A 17,498-nucleotide genomic window follows, 5' to 3' on the forward strand; every position below is an offset into this window, starting at 1 on the left:
TTATTTATCTATATAAATATATTTACTTAGCCTTCAAATAATCACCATAGCTTTCTATTACCTGTTAAAAGGTGTATAGTTTTGGGATGGACATGCTGTTTTGTGATGATTGTGAGCAGTAAAGTCACAGAAAAAGAATACAGTAAGTACAGTAACAGCAGTGCTTTTGTGAATAGTTGCTGCTAAATGCACTATTAAAAGCAACTACTCACAAAGGAGTATTGATAATTCCTGATTTTCTGGTTATGATAAGCTAATTAACAAACAGTATGATCAAAACCAAGTTCTCTCGTACTGCATGTGTTAATTCACTTAACTATGTCAGAATGTTGGTATCATCAACTTTGCTCTAAGAATGGTCTTTGATTTTCTTTTTAGCTCCTTCTGAGATCATTAATGGGTAGAAAGAAATATTTTAAACAAATATATATAATGGATCAGTAAACACCAGGTATCAGAATGTTGTGATGCAGTGGATATATAAAGTAATATAGCCTCAACCCAGCCAGGAAAATCCACAGGTAGAAACAGACTTTGCTACCTACATCTGCATCATGATACTAATTCAGGTGTCACTATACAGCTGGAAATGTATTAAGTACAAAACGATGTACACATTTCTCTGTGCCCCATTGTTAGGCCGTGCAATGGAAACTGACACCTTCGCCTCTGTTTCACTCACTAGAGCTCAGTCTTTTCTATGCCGATCTGGATAACCCAACTGATTCTGATTCAGTCACAGGTCAGTTTTCCATAAAGCTTTATCTATTCACCCAGATTAGAGGTGATACAATTTTGAGTGAGATCCACACTTGAGTAAGGACTCTTCTACTTTTGCAATGGGGTGTAGCACCCCACTGAACCCAAATCTCATCCACAGACTAACCCAAACCTTGGGACTGATTTGGAAGGGCTCAAGGGAGCCATCATCTTTGCCCCTGCCCCACCAACAAAAGTGGTTTTGTTGGTGGACATCTCTAATTGGATATAACTCCGCCACTCTGATAGCCTTCTCACCTTATCCGTCTTTCTTTTTCTTTGGCTTTCTCAGCTTGTTCTATCTTTGCTGCAGGTACCCTCTCAAGACACTCCAGCAAGTCATCTAACTGGTGTTCTATAACAGTTAGCATCTGCACGGTTCCTAGGTTTGCCTCATTTTCTCCAATGCAGCGTCGATAGACTTCCAGCACTTTTCGATGCAAGCTCACCAACATTTTGTCCTGCAGGCAAGTGCAAATATTAATCTCCTGGCATTGAAAAGAAATTGTATAGCTAATATACCATTGTTTTGCATTGATATTGACAACTGTTCGCAAATAATACTTAAGATATTCCCATGATCCCTTGTTAGTATAATGAGTGATGGAGGTTGTCCAGCAACTTCCAAAAGGCTACAAGTTGTCCATCCCACATTAGCAAGAGTCTACTCCATAGAATGTACAGGTGTTCACAAGCCAGATATGTACTATCCATTTTCCTAGCTCCTGTATCTTACTCACTGACATGGTCCACATGATACCTGAACTTCCGCTTTGTATTCTCCAAAGGAAAACACACGTGCTTTGAGTTCAAGTTCTGCTGCGGTCTCCTCTTCTTTAATGATGTTGGTCTGAAGAGTGACAGTCAGCTGTTTCAGCTGTTCTATTTCATTGTCCCTGGTCCAGAAGAAATGGAAGCAAGTTTTATTGGAAGGATTTCTGACACTACACGCTGAGTCTCGCTAATCCAGAATTCCAAAATCTAAAATACTCCAAAACACAAAGCATTTTTCATGGGTGACTGAGATAAATGACACCTTTGCTTTCTGATGGTTCAATATACACAAACTTTGTTTCATGCACAACATCGTTTTAAAATATTGTATAAAACCACCTTCAGGCAATTTGTATAAGGTATATAAGAAACAAAAATCAATTTTGTGTGTAGACTTGGATTCCATCTCCAAGATATCTCATTATGTAGGTATATGCAAATACAGGTATTCCAAAATCCAAAACAAAAATATGAAATCCAAAACACTGCTAGTTCCATGCATTTCAGATAGGGGAGACTCAGTTGTACGAGTTTTCACACCATATACTGTAGTAATATGTTTCAATTACACTGGCAGGGTCCATGTGAAATGTTATTCAAGTGACACAAAATGCATTCAACTTCTTTGTAAACAGGTTCTATATAACTTGGATTGACAGAGTTGTGTGTTCTAGTTTAGAGAGGACACATGGACTTTCCTGTCTGTGTCTTATTTAAAGAACCATAAGAAGGAAGTAGAAGCAGGCTATTAATCAACAGTTAAGGCCAAGATAGCAAACTTAGCAGACGTACAGGCCACCTGTTCACAGTCTTTTCATCTATGGTATATTTCCTTTCAATTATAGTAAGAGGTTGCAAATTTGCAGTTATTTAAATTGGCATATACAAATTTAATGTATATTTTTTGTTAATGTGTTAGTGATCAACTTAGACTTTTTGCCCTGGGACATCTGGATGGTTTCAAGTAGCATCTTCATTAGATGAATGAATGCTACATAGACCCTACCATACTGACAGCTGACCCATCACCAGCACCCTTGCATCCCTCTGTAATGGGGAAACTTGTTGCAAGTCTTTCAAACTGGCTCCTAACTCTTTCTCCAAGGTATATTTCTCAGAATAGATTTTGATGCCATGGTTTGGAATCAGTAGCATGGCAACAACAGCAGTTTTATTTGCATTATTTTATAAACTGTCTTATTTTGTGCACATGATTGAAGCAATTTCTCAGTCATAGTAGAATATACTTGCAAAAGAAGTGTTTTGCACCAATGATCATTCTCATTTGGATGGGGTGGGGAGGGATGCAGCATATCAGTGAATTGTAGTGATTCATTGTGGGAAACAGGCTTTAATCACTTACATTTTATTCCGTGTGTTAGTCAACGTATGTCGAAGCTCATCCAAGGTTTCCTCTGTCTCTTGAGAATTCTGAATTAGGGACAGATTCTGTTCTTCCAGCTCAGTGAATAGATTCAACAGTTGCTCTGGATGTGTAAAGTATAGCTCAGGTTCCTGCAAAAGGAAAAGTTAACATCAAGGAAACTGTTCTGTTATCCACCCTGGAGTGGGGACAGAGTGTGTGTGTGTGGGGGGGGAGGGGGGACTTTTTCTTTTCATTGCCAACCAAAGCTCAGAGTGACTGTTGGACCACCACTCTTTGCATAGCAAACAAGGGCCTGGGGAGGCCTATAGGAGACCTATAGTGTATGTGCTATCCATCACCTTGTGCCTATACATTTATAAAATAGTGGCACCAGAATCATGATTTCCTTCACTTTCTGAGGGTGGGCAATTTCATTGGGTCAGGAACGTTTTGCTCCTGGCATACTCTAGGGGTTGCATGGACTGCCAAGAGAGACACAAAATGTGTGGGGAGGGGGAACTCCGACATGGCTCACATTTGCTTCTGGGTCTGAAAAACATATTTTTGGCATTAAACAGTGTAGGAAGGCCCCATGACCTATTTAAAAGGCGAATAACCCCTTCTGGATGCTGTTGGAAAACAGAATTTCCTCCTTTAAGGGTTATAGGAATGATAACACCAAAAACAACTTTTTAGAAGCCTTATTTTGCCCATGCCTGTTCTGTCTCAAGGGCTGTCCAGTTTAAAGATAAAGAACCAGAAGGAAGAGCTGAGGTCATGAAGCTGCCCATCACAATTTGGGCAGCAGACTCAGGTGGCACACAGGTTAACAGCTTTTTAAAAATTTCTATATAATTGACTTTTCTCTCAATTTGCATCTAAACATATAAATTAGCACATTCAGATTTTATGCAAAACTCAGTTCTTTTGTATCCTTCTTCTGAAGCTAGTACTGTATTTGTTTTGGTGGGAAATCTCTCCTGATCAGTACTATTAATAGTGGAGGAATAGATTACCTGCTCTCTCAATGCCTGCTCTGAGCCTACTTATTGAGACCTAGTCTATCTGCTGGTACAGCTTGCATTTTTATCAGCCTGCTTGTAAGATGTAGACAGAATGAAAGGATATTGCCCCTGTGAATAGCTGCCCCCCTCCCCGCAAAGTTACTCATACAGATTGTGCTGGTATGACAAACCCAGAGTGTAAATCCATTTCTCAGTATATTTTTCTCTTTGTAAATAATACAGAACCAATGCTAGTTCTTCCAGAGTTTTATAGTTCGCCATCTCAGCAATTTCCTTTTGTCTGTGAAATCAGTCCTCTCATTCAGTAACTTCTTAGTGGGATAATTTTGAATGCAATCTTCTCGCAAAATATGTTTCTTGGCCTTCTATGTTGTGTTCTGAAAGAAGTATCAATTGTTTAAACTAGGGACAGGACACATTTCACAGGCATATATAAACCCCTGCCTCCCCACATCACTGCCTTGTTCTCCTCTTGTGGAAAGATGGTGCGTAGGAAAAATTATCTCCATGTGCCCTCTTCTTTGTTATAACTTATTATTTATTTATTTATTTATTTATTTATTTATTTATTTCTAAAGCACTGTAAATGTACATAGCGCTGTACATACAAATGATCAAATCAATAAGAATAAAACCTGCCAGTGCTGGCCAATCTAAAAAATACATATAAAGCAATAGGTAATAATATAAAATAGAATTCGTTAAAATAAGCAAGCAACAATTAAAAACATCAACATCAACTATCCAATCAAAAATCAGATAGATAATCATACAGTTCCTGGGAACGCTTCCTAATTAGGATAATCTTCAACTCAGATTTAAAAGTGGTCAAAGAAGTGATGACCCGTGTTTGTAGGGGTAGAAGGTTTCAGGAGTGAGGGGCAGCAAGTGAGAAGGGATGAATCTGAGATGGGGCAGTGGAAATCCTAGGCTGGGACAGCAGACCTTGACTACTAGAATGGAGGGTACGAGTGGGAATGGAGAAAGAAGATCAGATAAATAAAGAGGGGCCAGCTCATACAGGGCTTTAAAAGTTAACAACAGAAGTTTATACTGGATATGGAAGGGAAAGGGGAGGGATGATAATAAAGGAGAAACATGGTCAAAGCGGCATGCTGATGTGATGATGCATGCCCTTGAATGCTGAACGGAAATCAAAGGACGAAGATGAGAGAGAGGAAGCCCTGCCAGAAGGAGGTTGTAGTATTCTAGTCGGGAGACCACCAGAATGTGGACCAGAGTCTTGGCGGTAGAGGCTGAGAGAAATGGATGGAGTCAAAGGCTTTCATGGCTGGCATCCATATTTTTTGTGGGGTTTTCAGACTATGTGGCCATGTTTTAGAAGAGTTTTCTTTCTGATGTTTTTGCCAGCATCTGAGAAGATGCCAGCCACAGGTGCTGGCAAAATGTCAGGAAGAAAACTCTTCTAGAACATGGCCACATAGCCTGAAACCCCACAAAAAAAACTAGAAATGGATGGATTTTGGCAATGTTGTAAAGAAAGAATCTATAGGCTTTGGCTGTGGCCTGGATCTGGGGGATGAACGATGGAGAGGAATCAAAAGTGAAACCAAGACTTCAGGCTTCCTGGACTAGTCTAATAGAGGTGCTGTCGACAGAAACAGAAACAGAAAAGGAGTATTGAAGGGAGGACTTAGGTGGAAAGACAAGAAGCTCCGTTTTGGACATGTTGTGCTTCAAACGCTGATGACACATCCATTGAGAGACAGTGGTGAGACAAGATGAAACTTGTTGTTCAAGCCCTGGGGAAAGGTCAAGGGTGGAAAGATACAGCTGAGTGTCACTGGCGTACAGATGATAGGAAAAACCAAAGGAGCTGGTAACTTTTCCTAGAGACAATGTATATAGAGAAAACAGTAGGGGATCCAAAACAGAGCCCTGAGAAACTCCAACAGGGAACAGAGGACTAAGTCTGACCACCCATGACCACTGCAAAAGATCTGTTTGACAAATAAGATTTGAACCAATCAAGAACAGAGTTCAAGAATCATAGAATCAAAGAATCATAGAATCGTAGAGTTGGAAGAGACCACTAGGGCCATCCAGTCCAACCCCCTGCCATGCAGGAAATCCAAATCAAAGCATCCCTGACAGATGGCCATCCAGCCTCTGTTTAAAGACCTCCAAGGAAGGAGACTCTATCACCTTCCGAGGAAGTGCATTCCACTGTCGAACAGCCCTTACTGTCAGGAAGTTCCTCCTAATGTTCAGGTGGATTTGAAGACCTTCTTATTTCGAGCGGCATTCCCCGAATAAAGCCCCTGATGGCTTCCTCCCTCTTTTTCCCGTCAAGTTGGCTGGCTGACTAGGTTTTTAATTTGTTTTTATTATTGTATTTTAATATTGCATTTGTGTTCATTGTATGTGTTTTGTAATATGTTGTACACCGCCCTGATCAACGGAAGGGCGGTATAGAAATAAATTATTTATTTATTTATTTATTTTATTTATTTTCCTGTAGCTTGCATCCATTGTTCCGGGTTCTGACCTGAGGTCAGAAAGTACATCAACTAAAAGACAGTGATCCACGGTGTTGAAGGCCGCAGACAAATTGAGGAGAATAAGAATAGAGTAAAGGCCATTAGCCTTGGCCCGTAAAAGATCATTAGAATTCTTTGAGAGGGCTGTCTCTAGAATGCCACGGGCAGCAACCAGACTGAAAGGCATCTAGAATGGAGTTGCCTTCAAGAAACTCAAGACAGCAAGAATAAACAACCTGTTCCAAAACCTTAGAAAGAAAAGGAAGAAGAGAAATTGGACGATAGTTGGACAAAGAGGAGAGGTCAAGAGAAGATTTTTTCAGAATTGGGGAAACGAGAGCATGTTTAAAGTCCGAAGGAAAGGAGCCCGTAGAAAGAGAGAGATTAAAGATAAAGAGAAGCGAGGGGAGGGGAGGAAAGAGGGGGCTATAGAGATTAGAAAGTGACAGGGAATTACATCAAGAGAACAGGTTGCAGGTTTGGAAGAATTCAACAGCATAGAAAGTTTGTCCAAAGAAACAGGAGGAAACACAGAGAATATTTTAGTTGAAGGTACCAGAAGATTAGTGATAGAAGACAAGTCAGGAAGAACTATCTCAGATCAGATAGTAGTGATCATAGTAATGAAGTAGTTGGTAAAGTCGGTAGGGGAAAATAATGAAGAGACGAGGAGAGAGGAAGGTTTTAGCAAGGAGTTGAATCATAGAATCATAGAATTGGAAGAGACCGCAAGGGCCATCCAGTCCAACCCCCTGCCATGCAGGAAATCCAGATCAAAGCATCCCCAACAGATGGCCAGATGAAGCAGGAGAACAAATGCTGTGGGGGCCTCTGATTGGTACAGATCAATGATTTAAAGTAGTTCTGTTTTGCCATAGAAGGCGCATGAGAAGGATAAAAGAACCAATTTAAAATGAGTAAAATCGGCCCACTCCCGGGACTTTTTCCAAAGATATTCGGCTGCTCGAGAGCAGGACCAGAGGAACCTAACAATGGGAGTAAGCCAGGGCTGAGACCTATTTGTAGAGGAAGACATGCGTACAGAAACAGGGGCAAAGCTGTCAAGAGTTGAAGAAAGAGTAGAGTTAAATAAAGACATTGCTGAGTCAGCAGAGTCCCCAAGAGATAGAGAAGAGAGAGATGAATCCAAGAACTGACTGAGATGGTCACAGTTAACAGACTGAAGGCCACGAAAATAGCATTGAGTAGTACGACAAGGAGGTGGAATATAAGTAAGAGTAAAAGAAATTAAATGATGATCAGACAATGGAAAATTGGATGCCAAGTAGTCAGAGATGACACATTTATCAGCAACTGTGGCAGCAGCAGCAATGTGTAAAGAAGGATCCAGCACAGAGGAGTGCTGGATGTGTGGACTGCACAAGGTGATACTATCAGATGGAGATGACACCCAGTGGAGTAGTTGCTCATTGCCTATCTCAAGAACCCCTGCTCTCCTTCCACCAGCTAGGGTTGCCTGCTTGGAGTAGTGCCTCACACTGCTTGGGCTAAAGACAGTCCAGATGCATACAGCCAGAAGGTCTGGCCCTCCTATTAGGCAGCTCCTTTTTAATGCTAGGCAGGACCAGGGCAGGACATTTTGCTGCCTGAGATAAAATGGATCCTAGAAGGGATCCAGAATTTACACAGCTGCATCTGACCTGGAATCCTGTTGATGACATACATGAAAAGGATATGACCACCACTCTAACTGGGAAAGAAACACACAAGATTCCCTGGAAAGTGGCAGCTTTCCCAGAAGGTGGCAGGATCCTTTTTACTCCACCGGCTCAGCTCCAAGCTGCTGAGGGCAAAGTCCTGCTGCTTGCACTGGCAGTGTGCAAGGTGGAATAGATGATGCACAAGAGACAAGTGGCAAGGAAAATATCCGTCATGGTGCATGTGTGTGTGTGGCTGTTGACCTAGGAAGAAGTTAACTAGGGACAAAACCACTTCCCCTCCTTTTTTCCCTTCCTCTTTCACTTTTTTTAGGGCTATAATTTTAATTAATATTGCTGTCATCCTGTCATTTGAACAATCTCTCTCGCCTTTCATCCCTCCCTTTGGTTCCCTGAGCTCCTCTGGGCTGGAGTGGCAGCATCCTCCTACTCCTCTTCCATGCCGATCTGTCCCATCCCACTTTTGCAGGACTGGGAGGGATCCACAGGGTCTCAGTCTGGGCTCTCTCCTGCTCTTCTTTGCTCCGGGGCTGAGGGGAGGCAACCAAGGCTGGATTCCTCCCTCTGCTGGCAGCTCCCACTGACCAGAATTGTGGGGTCCTTGCCTGCCTGTGGATGACACCGTGAGTTACCACATTAGGATGACAATAATCCTAATGATGTCACTGATAGAAATCAGTGTTTCTCAGATTTTGGGGGGGGGGGGTTGGTGGCGGGGGGAGGAGGGGAGATGTATTACAAAGAAAATGTACAACAGTGACTACATCTGGTACAATGCAGGTTGTACCAGATTTCACTCACTCCCCCCACCCCTGCATACAGATACACATACATTCCACCAGCCTTGCTAATTTACACCTGTCTGGAGTGCCTGATTGGTGACTTTGGTAACAAAGCATTAGTAGCTTTTCCTGTATAAGCTACATTAAAAATATCTCTCAGAAACATATTCAAATAGCATTAAATAAGAGTAGCAAAAATGGAGTTTTCCCCTTGAAGTAAAATGTTAAGATGATTTTTAGACAGGTGTTCTGTAGTTAAGTGAGGTCTTAATTTTAAAGGAAGCCCTGGTTGGATGCACTGTTGTGTAGTGGTCTGAGTGTTGTATAAAGTGGCCAGGGTTCAAATCCTTGCTTGGTCCTAAAATCCCACTAGGCGACCCTGTGAAGGTCATATTTTCTTAGCCTTAAAGGAATGCAATCACAAATCTCTAAATGAATTTTGTCAAGAAAAGCCTAACATAAGCCAGAGTCAATGTAAAGGTACATGACAGCAACAACCATCTTGTAGATCCAGTATTCATTCCACTAGTGAAAGATGTCTCTCAGTGGAATTTTATTTGAAATGTCCTCCCAGTGGAAAGTGGGGGAGAAGGCAGTTTCCAGCACCTTTACCCCCTGGTTCCAGATTCCACCAGGGGCATAGTGTACTGCGAGGGTTGAATTCATAACAATTTGCTTTGCTGGCATATTTTATTACTTTGTCATATTTTTTGAATTTCAATCACATTTGCAGGGCTCAGATTGAAAAACAACCTGTTATGTAATCATAGAATCATAGAATTGTAGAGTTGGAAGAGACCACTAGGGCCATCCAGTCCAACCCCCTGCCATGCAGGAAATCCAAATCAAAGCATCCCTGACAGATGACCATCCAGCCTCTGTTTAAAGACCTCCAAGGAAGGAGACTCTATCACCCTCCGAGGGAGTGCATTCCACTGTCGAACAGCCCTTACTGTCAGGAAGTTCCTCCTAATGTTGAGGTGGAATCTCTTTTCTTGTAGCTTGCATCCATTGTTCTGGGTTCTGTTCTCTGGAGCAGAAGAAAACAAGCTTGTTCCCTCCTCAATATGACATCCCTTCAAATATTTAAACAGCGCTATCATATCACCTCTTAACCTTCTTTTCTCTAAATCAATCTATCAGTCATATAGTAAATGTGTATAGAAAACCAAAATATACCATTTTTTGTTAAAGAAATTGGAGTCAGGGTCACTAACCTCATCATCATCATCATCATCAGATAGGTCTGGAGTAAACTTTTCATCTGTTGTGGGAACCTGCATGCTCCTGCAGAGATTACGGCAGAGTTAGATACTTGTATAAAGTGACTGCCTGCAGTGCATACTATGGATAACACATTATTAAGCTGATTTATTTAAGATCTCAAGATCTTGTGCCATGCAATAATATGAATGCCATAAAACAAAAGCACAATAAAAACAAAACCCCCAAGTGTTGCTACAATTTTAAAATGCCTGGAAGACCATCCTAAGTGCCAAAGAGTATTCCATATGCCAGATCTCTCTAAGGGAAGAAGGAGAAGGCCACCTGCAGAAGAGACCCTCCTTCCACTGGCGTTAGAAACCTCTAAGTCTAGTAATTCTCTTATAGCAGAACTCCAGCACTGGATAATGGGGAAACCAAGTATCTTATTCCAGAACTGGTTGTAGTTGCAAGCCTCTCCAAGGTTCCCCCCCCCCCCCGCCCATGCCAGACACTGACACAAATTACTACTTTAGCATAAATTTTGTTGATAAATGATGCAGCAGGCGGTGCCCAGCACAGAAGCTTTCTCTGATGAAGTCCAGCATCTCTCAATCAATGGTGGAATTAGGCCCCCATACAAATTTGACCCAACTCATTACAGGAGATATGACAGAAATGTGCCCAAGGACACATGCCTGGAGAGCTTGCTTTGCAGTTAAACATCAACTGAACATTTAGAAATACAGTTTAGGCATCCAAAGAAAAGGGGCAGACAAAGTTACCAAGGGAATGTCAACATAGTAAATATGAGTTCAAAGAGTAAATGATTTTTAGTATTTCACTTTTACAATGCTAGAAATTTGGGGACTGAAGGAAAATATCATAGGGAGGGGCAGAATTCTTATGAGGACAACACCCTCATTCTGTCTCTCGCTTGTAGCTGCATGGTACTGACATAGCAATCAATTTTTTTAAAAAAAATTTATTGAAACATTTAAAATAACACATACAAAATATTTATAATCGTAGCGTCGCGTACATATTTACATCCCTCTACTTTCCCCCCTTCCCAGTTCCCTGTTTAGATCTTCTACTTCTGGATATTAGTTAATAAGCAGTCCATATTCTTTAGCTATACTTCTATTTTCCTCAAATCATATCTATCGATTGCTTCCTCTTCTCACTGTTTTTAATTGTCGCTTTTGCTGCTTTTAGAGAAAGTGCATTTGTTTGTTTTACAGATAACATCATTAATCTATTTCACTTTAAGTATACATATATTACTTAATGTTCTATTTTGTTCTTTATTACATCCTTCTAGAATTTTCCCTTAAATATCTTAGTTTATCTCTCTTATTCCGAGTCTGGTCACTTCATTTCCATCTTTCTGTACAATATTTTAGAAGAGGGACCCAGTTTTGTTCTGAGTCTATCTCTTCTCCTTTTAAATACATTGTTAGTCTGTCCATTTCCATGATATCTAGGGTTTTAATTAACCATTCATCTGTTTCTGGTAACCTTTCACCTTTCCATCCCTTTGCAATTGTAATCTGAGCTGTCGGGATCATATATAATATTGATTCCAAATGTTTCCTTATCTCGACATAGCAATCAGTTTAACAACGTTGGTTTTGAAAAAGAAGGCCTGAATCTTAGAGGGAAAACAGTTTTTGCACATTTTTTGTGGGTTTTTTGGGCTATGTGGCCATGTTCTAGAAGAGTTTCTTCTTGACATTTCACCAGCATCTGTGGCTGGCATCTTCAGAGAATGCTTGCCTGGAAAGGACTTGGGTATATATATATATTGTGTGACCTGGAAAGGCAGGAGTGATTTGCATGTGTATTGTTTTGTTGCTAACGGCAGGCTTCAGGGTGGGAGGGTCTGCAAAAGAGGATTAGTGTCTGCTTGATAGTGCTCATTAGACAATGCTGGCGAGATGACAGGAAGAAACTCTTCTAGAACTTGGCCACATAGCCAGAAAAACCCACAAAAAACTATGGATGCCGGCCGTGAAAGCCTTCGACTTCACAGTTTTTGCACACTTTTCTCTAACTATGGAGAAATGTGCATGCACTGGGGCACTTTTGCTTATTACCACATAGGCTGCCTTCCCCCAACCCTTCCAGGACTAAATGTTTGCTTTGTGAACACATTTGTGGCTGAGAAGCTATCCATTGCATCTCACTGCACCAGCTGCTCATACACATGGCTAAAGTTATGTTCACTTAGTCCCTCATATTTCAACCAGTGTCTCAGATTTTCATGTTTTTCTCAGAAAAGGTGAAAAGTTGGCTTAGGAACATATATGAGATTCTTGGGGTAGGGTAGGGAAAGGTTTGAGACCAGGATGGGCCAGCTCCTCTCATATGCTCCTCCCCACCCACAGCATTTATAATCTGTGGTTTTGCTGTATGTCCTGACACTAGTAAGGGGTGGCAAGGTAAGCATTCCTACTAATGGCGGCACATGCTCTGTTACCCACATTCCTCATTATGGTATAGGTAGTTGAGATGCAAGTCAAATATTCATACTGTGGCACCTTTCACATACATGAACTTTGTCCCCACCCCAAGAGACTTGTCTAGGTCTCTCCTTTGTTTATGTAAAGAAAACTCATAAGGCTTTTGAAAAAAGCTGTCTCTTACTATGGGCTGAATCTTTGTTTCATCTTATTAACTGAGACCTGTTACAGACAGCCAAAATAAAGCTGCTTTGAGTCACAGTGGAGGTATGGTGTTTCAATGATGCATGCATCCTAAGAGTCCAGAAGTCGCACCAAAGCCACGCTCCAGACTGGAGCATGGCTTTGGTGTGGCTTCTGGACTTTTAGGATGCATGCATCATTGAAACACCATACCTCCACTGTGACTCAAAGCAGCTTTATTTTGGCTGTCTGTAACAGGCCTGTGTTATAGTTCATTTCATTATATATTCAGTTGTACTATACTTTGATGGATTTACTGCATGCATGAGGAGAGGGCTATCTATGTTTTACTGTGAGCCACTTGAATCATAGAATTGTAGAGTTGGAAGAGACCACAAGGGCCATCCAGTCCAACCCCATTCTGCCATGCAGGAACTCTCAATCAAAGCATATCCGACAGATAGCCTTCCAGCCCCTGTTTAAAGACCTCTAAGGAAGGAGACTTCACCACTCTCAGAGGGAGTGTGTTCCACTGTCAAACAGCCCTTACTGTCAGGAAGTTCCTCCTGATATTGAGGTGGAATCCTTTTCCTGTAGCTTGCATCCATTGCTCTGGGTCCTAGTCTCTGGAGCAGCAGAAAGCAAGCTTGCTCCCTCTTCAATATGACATCCCTTCAAATATTTAAACAGGACTAACATATCACCTCTTAACCTTCTCTTCTCCAGGCTAAACATCCCCAGCTCCCTAGGTCGTTCCCCATAGGGCTTGGTTGGGGGGGGATTGGTTTTGTTTTAAGGCAAACAATCAGTATAAAATTATTTTATAGTAGAAAATTCTACAGAAGTGTCAAAAGTACACATTTCTAACAATGCTACTTCGTAGCACTGTTTCAGCTGATAGGCAGCTGTAGAATCACAGACTCATAGAGTTGGATGGGACTGCAAGAATAATTTAGTCGAACCCCCTGCTATGCAGGAAATTCATGACTAAAGCATTTGAGAGATGGCCATCCAACTTTGTTTAAAGACCCCAAGAAGGAACAGTCTGTTCTGCTGTTAGAAAGTTATTACAGTCAAGAGGTTAAGTTGAATCCCTTTTCTTGCAGTAGGAATCTATTGCTCTGTGCCCTAGTTTCTGCAGCAGCAGAAAATAAGCTGGCTCTATCTTCTGCAAGACATCCCTTCTAATAATAATAGTATTGACAGAGGTTGAGGTTGAATGACTTTTATAGAGTAATAGATCACTTATGTTCATTTCCAAAAATTCCCCAGCCTTTGGTTGCTTTTATTTATTTTTATTCTTCGAGAGACCTAGAGTGCATATCGCCATTCGAAAGGTGAGATCAGGTAATGCATCATTGGATTATCTGGATTCTAAGTGCTATAGTGTTGCTGACTCACACCATGCTACCCCAACTTGTTCATATACCTACTGTTTTCTGCTTTGAGATGAGCGGGCAGTCAGCCTTGAAGACCTTCGGCTCTGCTTGACAGAGTCCCTTCTAGCCATAAATTGACTTGGTGTCCTGGAGGAGCTAAGGTCTGTTCCGGACAGGTCAAAACTGGAGCGTTTTGTTATACTCATGGCCCGCCGCCTGCTCTTTTCTCGGTGATCTTGTACTGAGCACAAAAACAGAAAATCTCATGAAAAGATAAAATTAGAAACCTATGGATCTGAGGCTTTTTAAAACTAGGGATAGGGCAAATAGCCAAGTGTCTATCACAACTATTTGGGTTTTTTTCCTTCAAAATTATGATAGATAGAGAAGAAGTAGATAGAACATCTTCTTCCCCACTTGGAATACTAGCATTTGAGCTCATCCAATGAGAGGAGAATGGTGGGATGGTCAAGAAAGAGAACAGGACATGCTTCCTCAACCAGCTATGGAATTCACTGTTACTGATAGCTCAAATCCTAGCTGACTCTAAAAGGTTGATGAAGTTAATAGAATATGGGGCTCACAGCGGCTATGAGTCATGTGAGCTGCATTCCTTCCTGTATCAGAGTTAGTATGACTCTCAATACCAGTTGCTGGCAATCGCAAAGGGTGGTAGTTGCATGTATGTTCTGGTTGTGGATTTCCCCTAGAAATCTAGTGGGCCACTATGGGACCAGAATGTTGGACTAGGTAGACAGACCTTCAGTTTCACCCAGCACGGCTCTTCTTATGCTTATCACAACCTTGTTGCTGTTGTGTGCCTTCAAGTTGTTTCCAACTTACGGTGACTCTAAGGTGAACCTATGATGGGGTTTACTTGGCAAGATTTGTTCAGAGGGGTTTGCCCTTGCCTTCGTCTAGGGCTGAGAGAGTGAGATTTGCACAAGGTCATCCAGTGGGGTTCCATGGCCAAGCAGGAGTTTGAACACTGGTTTCCAGAGTCATAATCAAACACTGAAACCACTATACGAAGCTGGCTATCTTCACCGCCTACCCCATTCAATAGTGTCCCTCATCCCTCTATGGAATATTTTCAGGGACTAAAGAGACTATCTGAAAAAATCTGCATCTACAAACCGCTGCCTTCGGTTTGTGAAAGGGAGGAAGGAAGGAGAAACGGCCCTTGCCCACTTCTCCTTCCTTGCTGCCCTTCCCAGGCCCAAGGCAGAGCTGCCGTGGGTTTGGGGAGGCGAGGAGGGCAGGAGAAGGGGCCCCATGCCGGCTTCTCCTTCCCCCGCTCGCCCTCCCAGACCCATGGCTGCGCTGCCATGGGTTTGGGGAGGCGAGGAGGGCAGGAGAAGGGGCCCCAGCTGGAGGCCAGGGAAAGGGTGGGGGGAGAAGCCCTGCCCCTGGAGAGCAGAAAGCCCCGCCCCCTGACACACTGTCCCCGCCCCCAGGGTGTAAGCCACGCCCCCGGCACACGGTCCCTGCCCCCAGGGGAAGAAGCCCTACCCCGGCACGTGAACCAAGAAAGGTTCGCCATCACTGCTCTAAGCGGTTTACAATCTATAACCCAATTGCCCCCAACAAGCTGGGTACACATTTTACTGATTATGAAAGGATGGAAGGCTGAATCAACCTTGGAGCCCTGCAGGGATTGAACTCACAACATTATGGCTGCAGTACCAGCATTTAACCACTGCACCACCAGGGTTCCCTGTAAGTGACAGCAAGAAAAGAATGGAGCCTTTTTTGCTGTAATGCTTACTTTTTGATGGTATCAGTGCAGGTTTGTCATCCATCAGACCAGGAGTTATTTTCACTATTTTTTCTTTTTCTTTTATCTGCCGCTTTTCATAATCTTCCCGCCAGTCCTTAGGGGACAGCTGGTAGAGGAAGTCCTTAAATACCACATACTCCTGCAAAGTGTCCTCAAACCTGGCTATCTCACTGGAGGGGAACAATAAATCATGTTAGTATCACACCACAAGGGATCATTTCCAGTGCAGCTCTGAAGAGAGAAAGGGCTTTCTGGATAGAGAAAGCCTACACTCCTGGAAAATCAAAAATAGAGAGAGGGCTTTTAATTTCAGCAGCAACTACTAAATTTTCTACAGCAGCAGCAAACTGTTGCATCACAATGCTACTGTCTCCCAACAGGAAAATGAATACAGTGTATACATAAACATGTGGAAATCTACCTCTCCCTAAAATATGAAGACTCAGAGTGGTTTGCTTAAGATTTTCATTGCCACCACCACCATCATATTTATTTCTTACCCAGGAATGGAGCTAGCTGTCTCTCTGTTTAACTTCTGTTCTTTCGCCCACCTGCCATCCTTGCCTGCCACTGAATGGCCATGGGGTGGGCAGAAGGTAGTAGCTCAGGGAGACAGTCTAGAACACAGAACAATGGATGCAAGCTCCAGGAAAAGAGATTCCATCTCAACATTAGGAGGAACTTCCTGACAGTAAGAGCTGTTCGATGGTGGAACCCACTCCCTCAGAGAGTGGTGGAGTCTCCTTCTTTGGAGATCTTTAAACAGAGGCTGGATGGCCATCTGTTGGGCATGCTTTCATTGTGAGTTCCTGCATGGCAGGGGGTTGACCTGGATGGTCCTTAAGGTCTCTTCCAACTCTATTGACCTTATCACACATGGGAGAAACATCATCTAAACATTGCAGAAATATTGCAGAAACGCCAGGGATGTGACCATCCATCACAATTTTAAAGTGTAATTGAGGCTTTCCGCTATGTTCCCGTCATGGAATTGTTCACAAGGAAGCCATTTTCTGAATAATGGAATATCCCATTATTCAGAAAATGGCTCCTCCTGGCTTTCCCATGAACGATTCCATTATGGGAACATAGTGGGAAGCCTCAATTACACTTTAAAAGAGCCAGGGATGGTCACATCCCTGGCGTTGCCGCAACGTTTCTGCAACGTTTGGATGACGTTTCGCCCACGTAAGTCCCTGCATGTGATATGGCCCTATGATTTTAAAATTCTATGATTCTATGATTCCTGGAATCAAACCCTACTGTACATAAACAGATATAATGCTTGGTTTCTTCTGTGTATGTCACTAACACAATGGCAGGCCATGGTATGGGACATTACTTCAGCCTAAGAAGACACTAGTCACCAGAGATGGGGATACTTTGTTATTTGTGGTCAAGCTGACTTTGGTTTTTTATTATTATTATTCATAGCAGTTTATAGAATAGTACTTAATACAAAGAAAAATAACATATTTTCTAAAAAAATTATATATACATTTTGTTTTATAAAAGCTTGGTCAAGCTGACTTTGAATCATGCTGACCCTATGAATAAGAGACCTCCAAAAGCACCTTGGTTTTTCAGCTTTGCTCAGATCGT

General features: G+C 42.2%; 1 protein-coding gene across 4 annotated transcripts in view; it reads right to left on the reverse strand.

Annotated features, from left to right (window-relative positions):
• The window catches only part of CFAP100 (cilia and flagella associated protein 100), a 49,298-nt gene that overhangs the window by 6,124 nt on the left and 25,676 nt on the right, over positions 1-17,498 (reverse strand). For 3 of the 4 annotated variants that reach the window (XM_089521093.1, XM_089521103.1, XM_089521112.1), the window contains 6 exons: positions 15,885-16,066; positions 14,171-14,357; positions 10,104-10,173; positions 2,897-3,048; positions 1,520-1,655; positions 1,018-1,220 (listed from right to left, as the gene is read on the reverse strand). In XM_089521093.1, coding sequence (XP_089377219.1) covers positions 1,018-1,220; positions 1,520-1,655; positions 2,897-3,048; positions 10,104-10,173; positions 14,171-14,357; positions 15,885-16,066 — 930 coding nt within the window. Of the gene's footprint in view, positions 1-1,017; positions 1,221-1,499; positions 1,656-2,896; positions 3,049-10,103; positions 10,174-14,170; positions 14,358-15,884; positions 16,067-17,498 lie in introns of those variants that run through there. The other variant, XM_089521122.1, reaches the window with a different exon arrangement.

The sequence above is a fragment of the Sceloporus occidentalis genome, unplaced genomic scaffold (assembly GCF_023333645.1).
Source record: "Sceloporus occidentalis isolate IW3139 unplaced genomic scaffold, rSceOcc1.0.p SCAF_1, whole genome shotgun sequence".
Taxonomy (NCBI): Eukaryota; Metazoa; Chordata; class Lepidosauria; order Squamata; family Phrynosomatidae; genus Sceloporus; species Sceloporus occidentalis.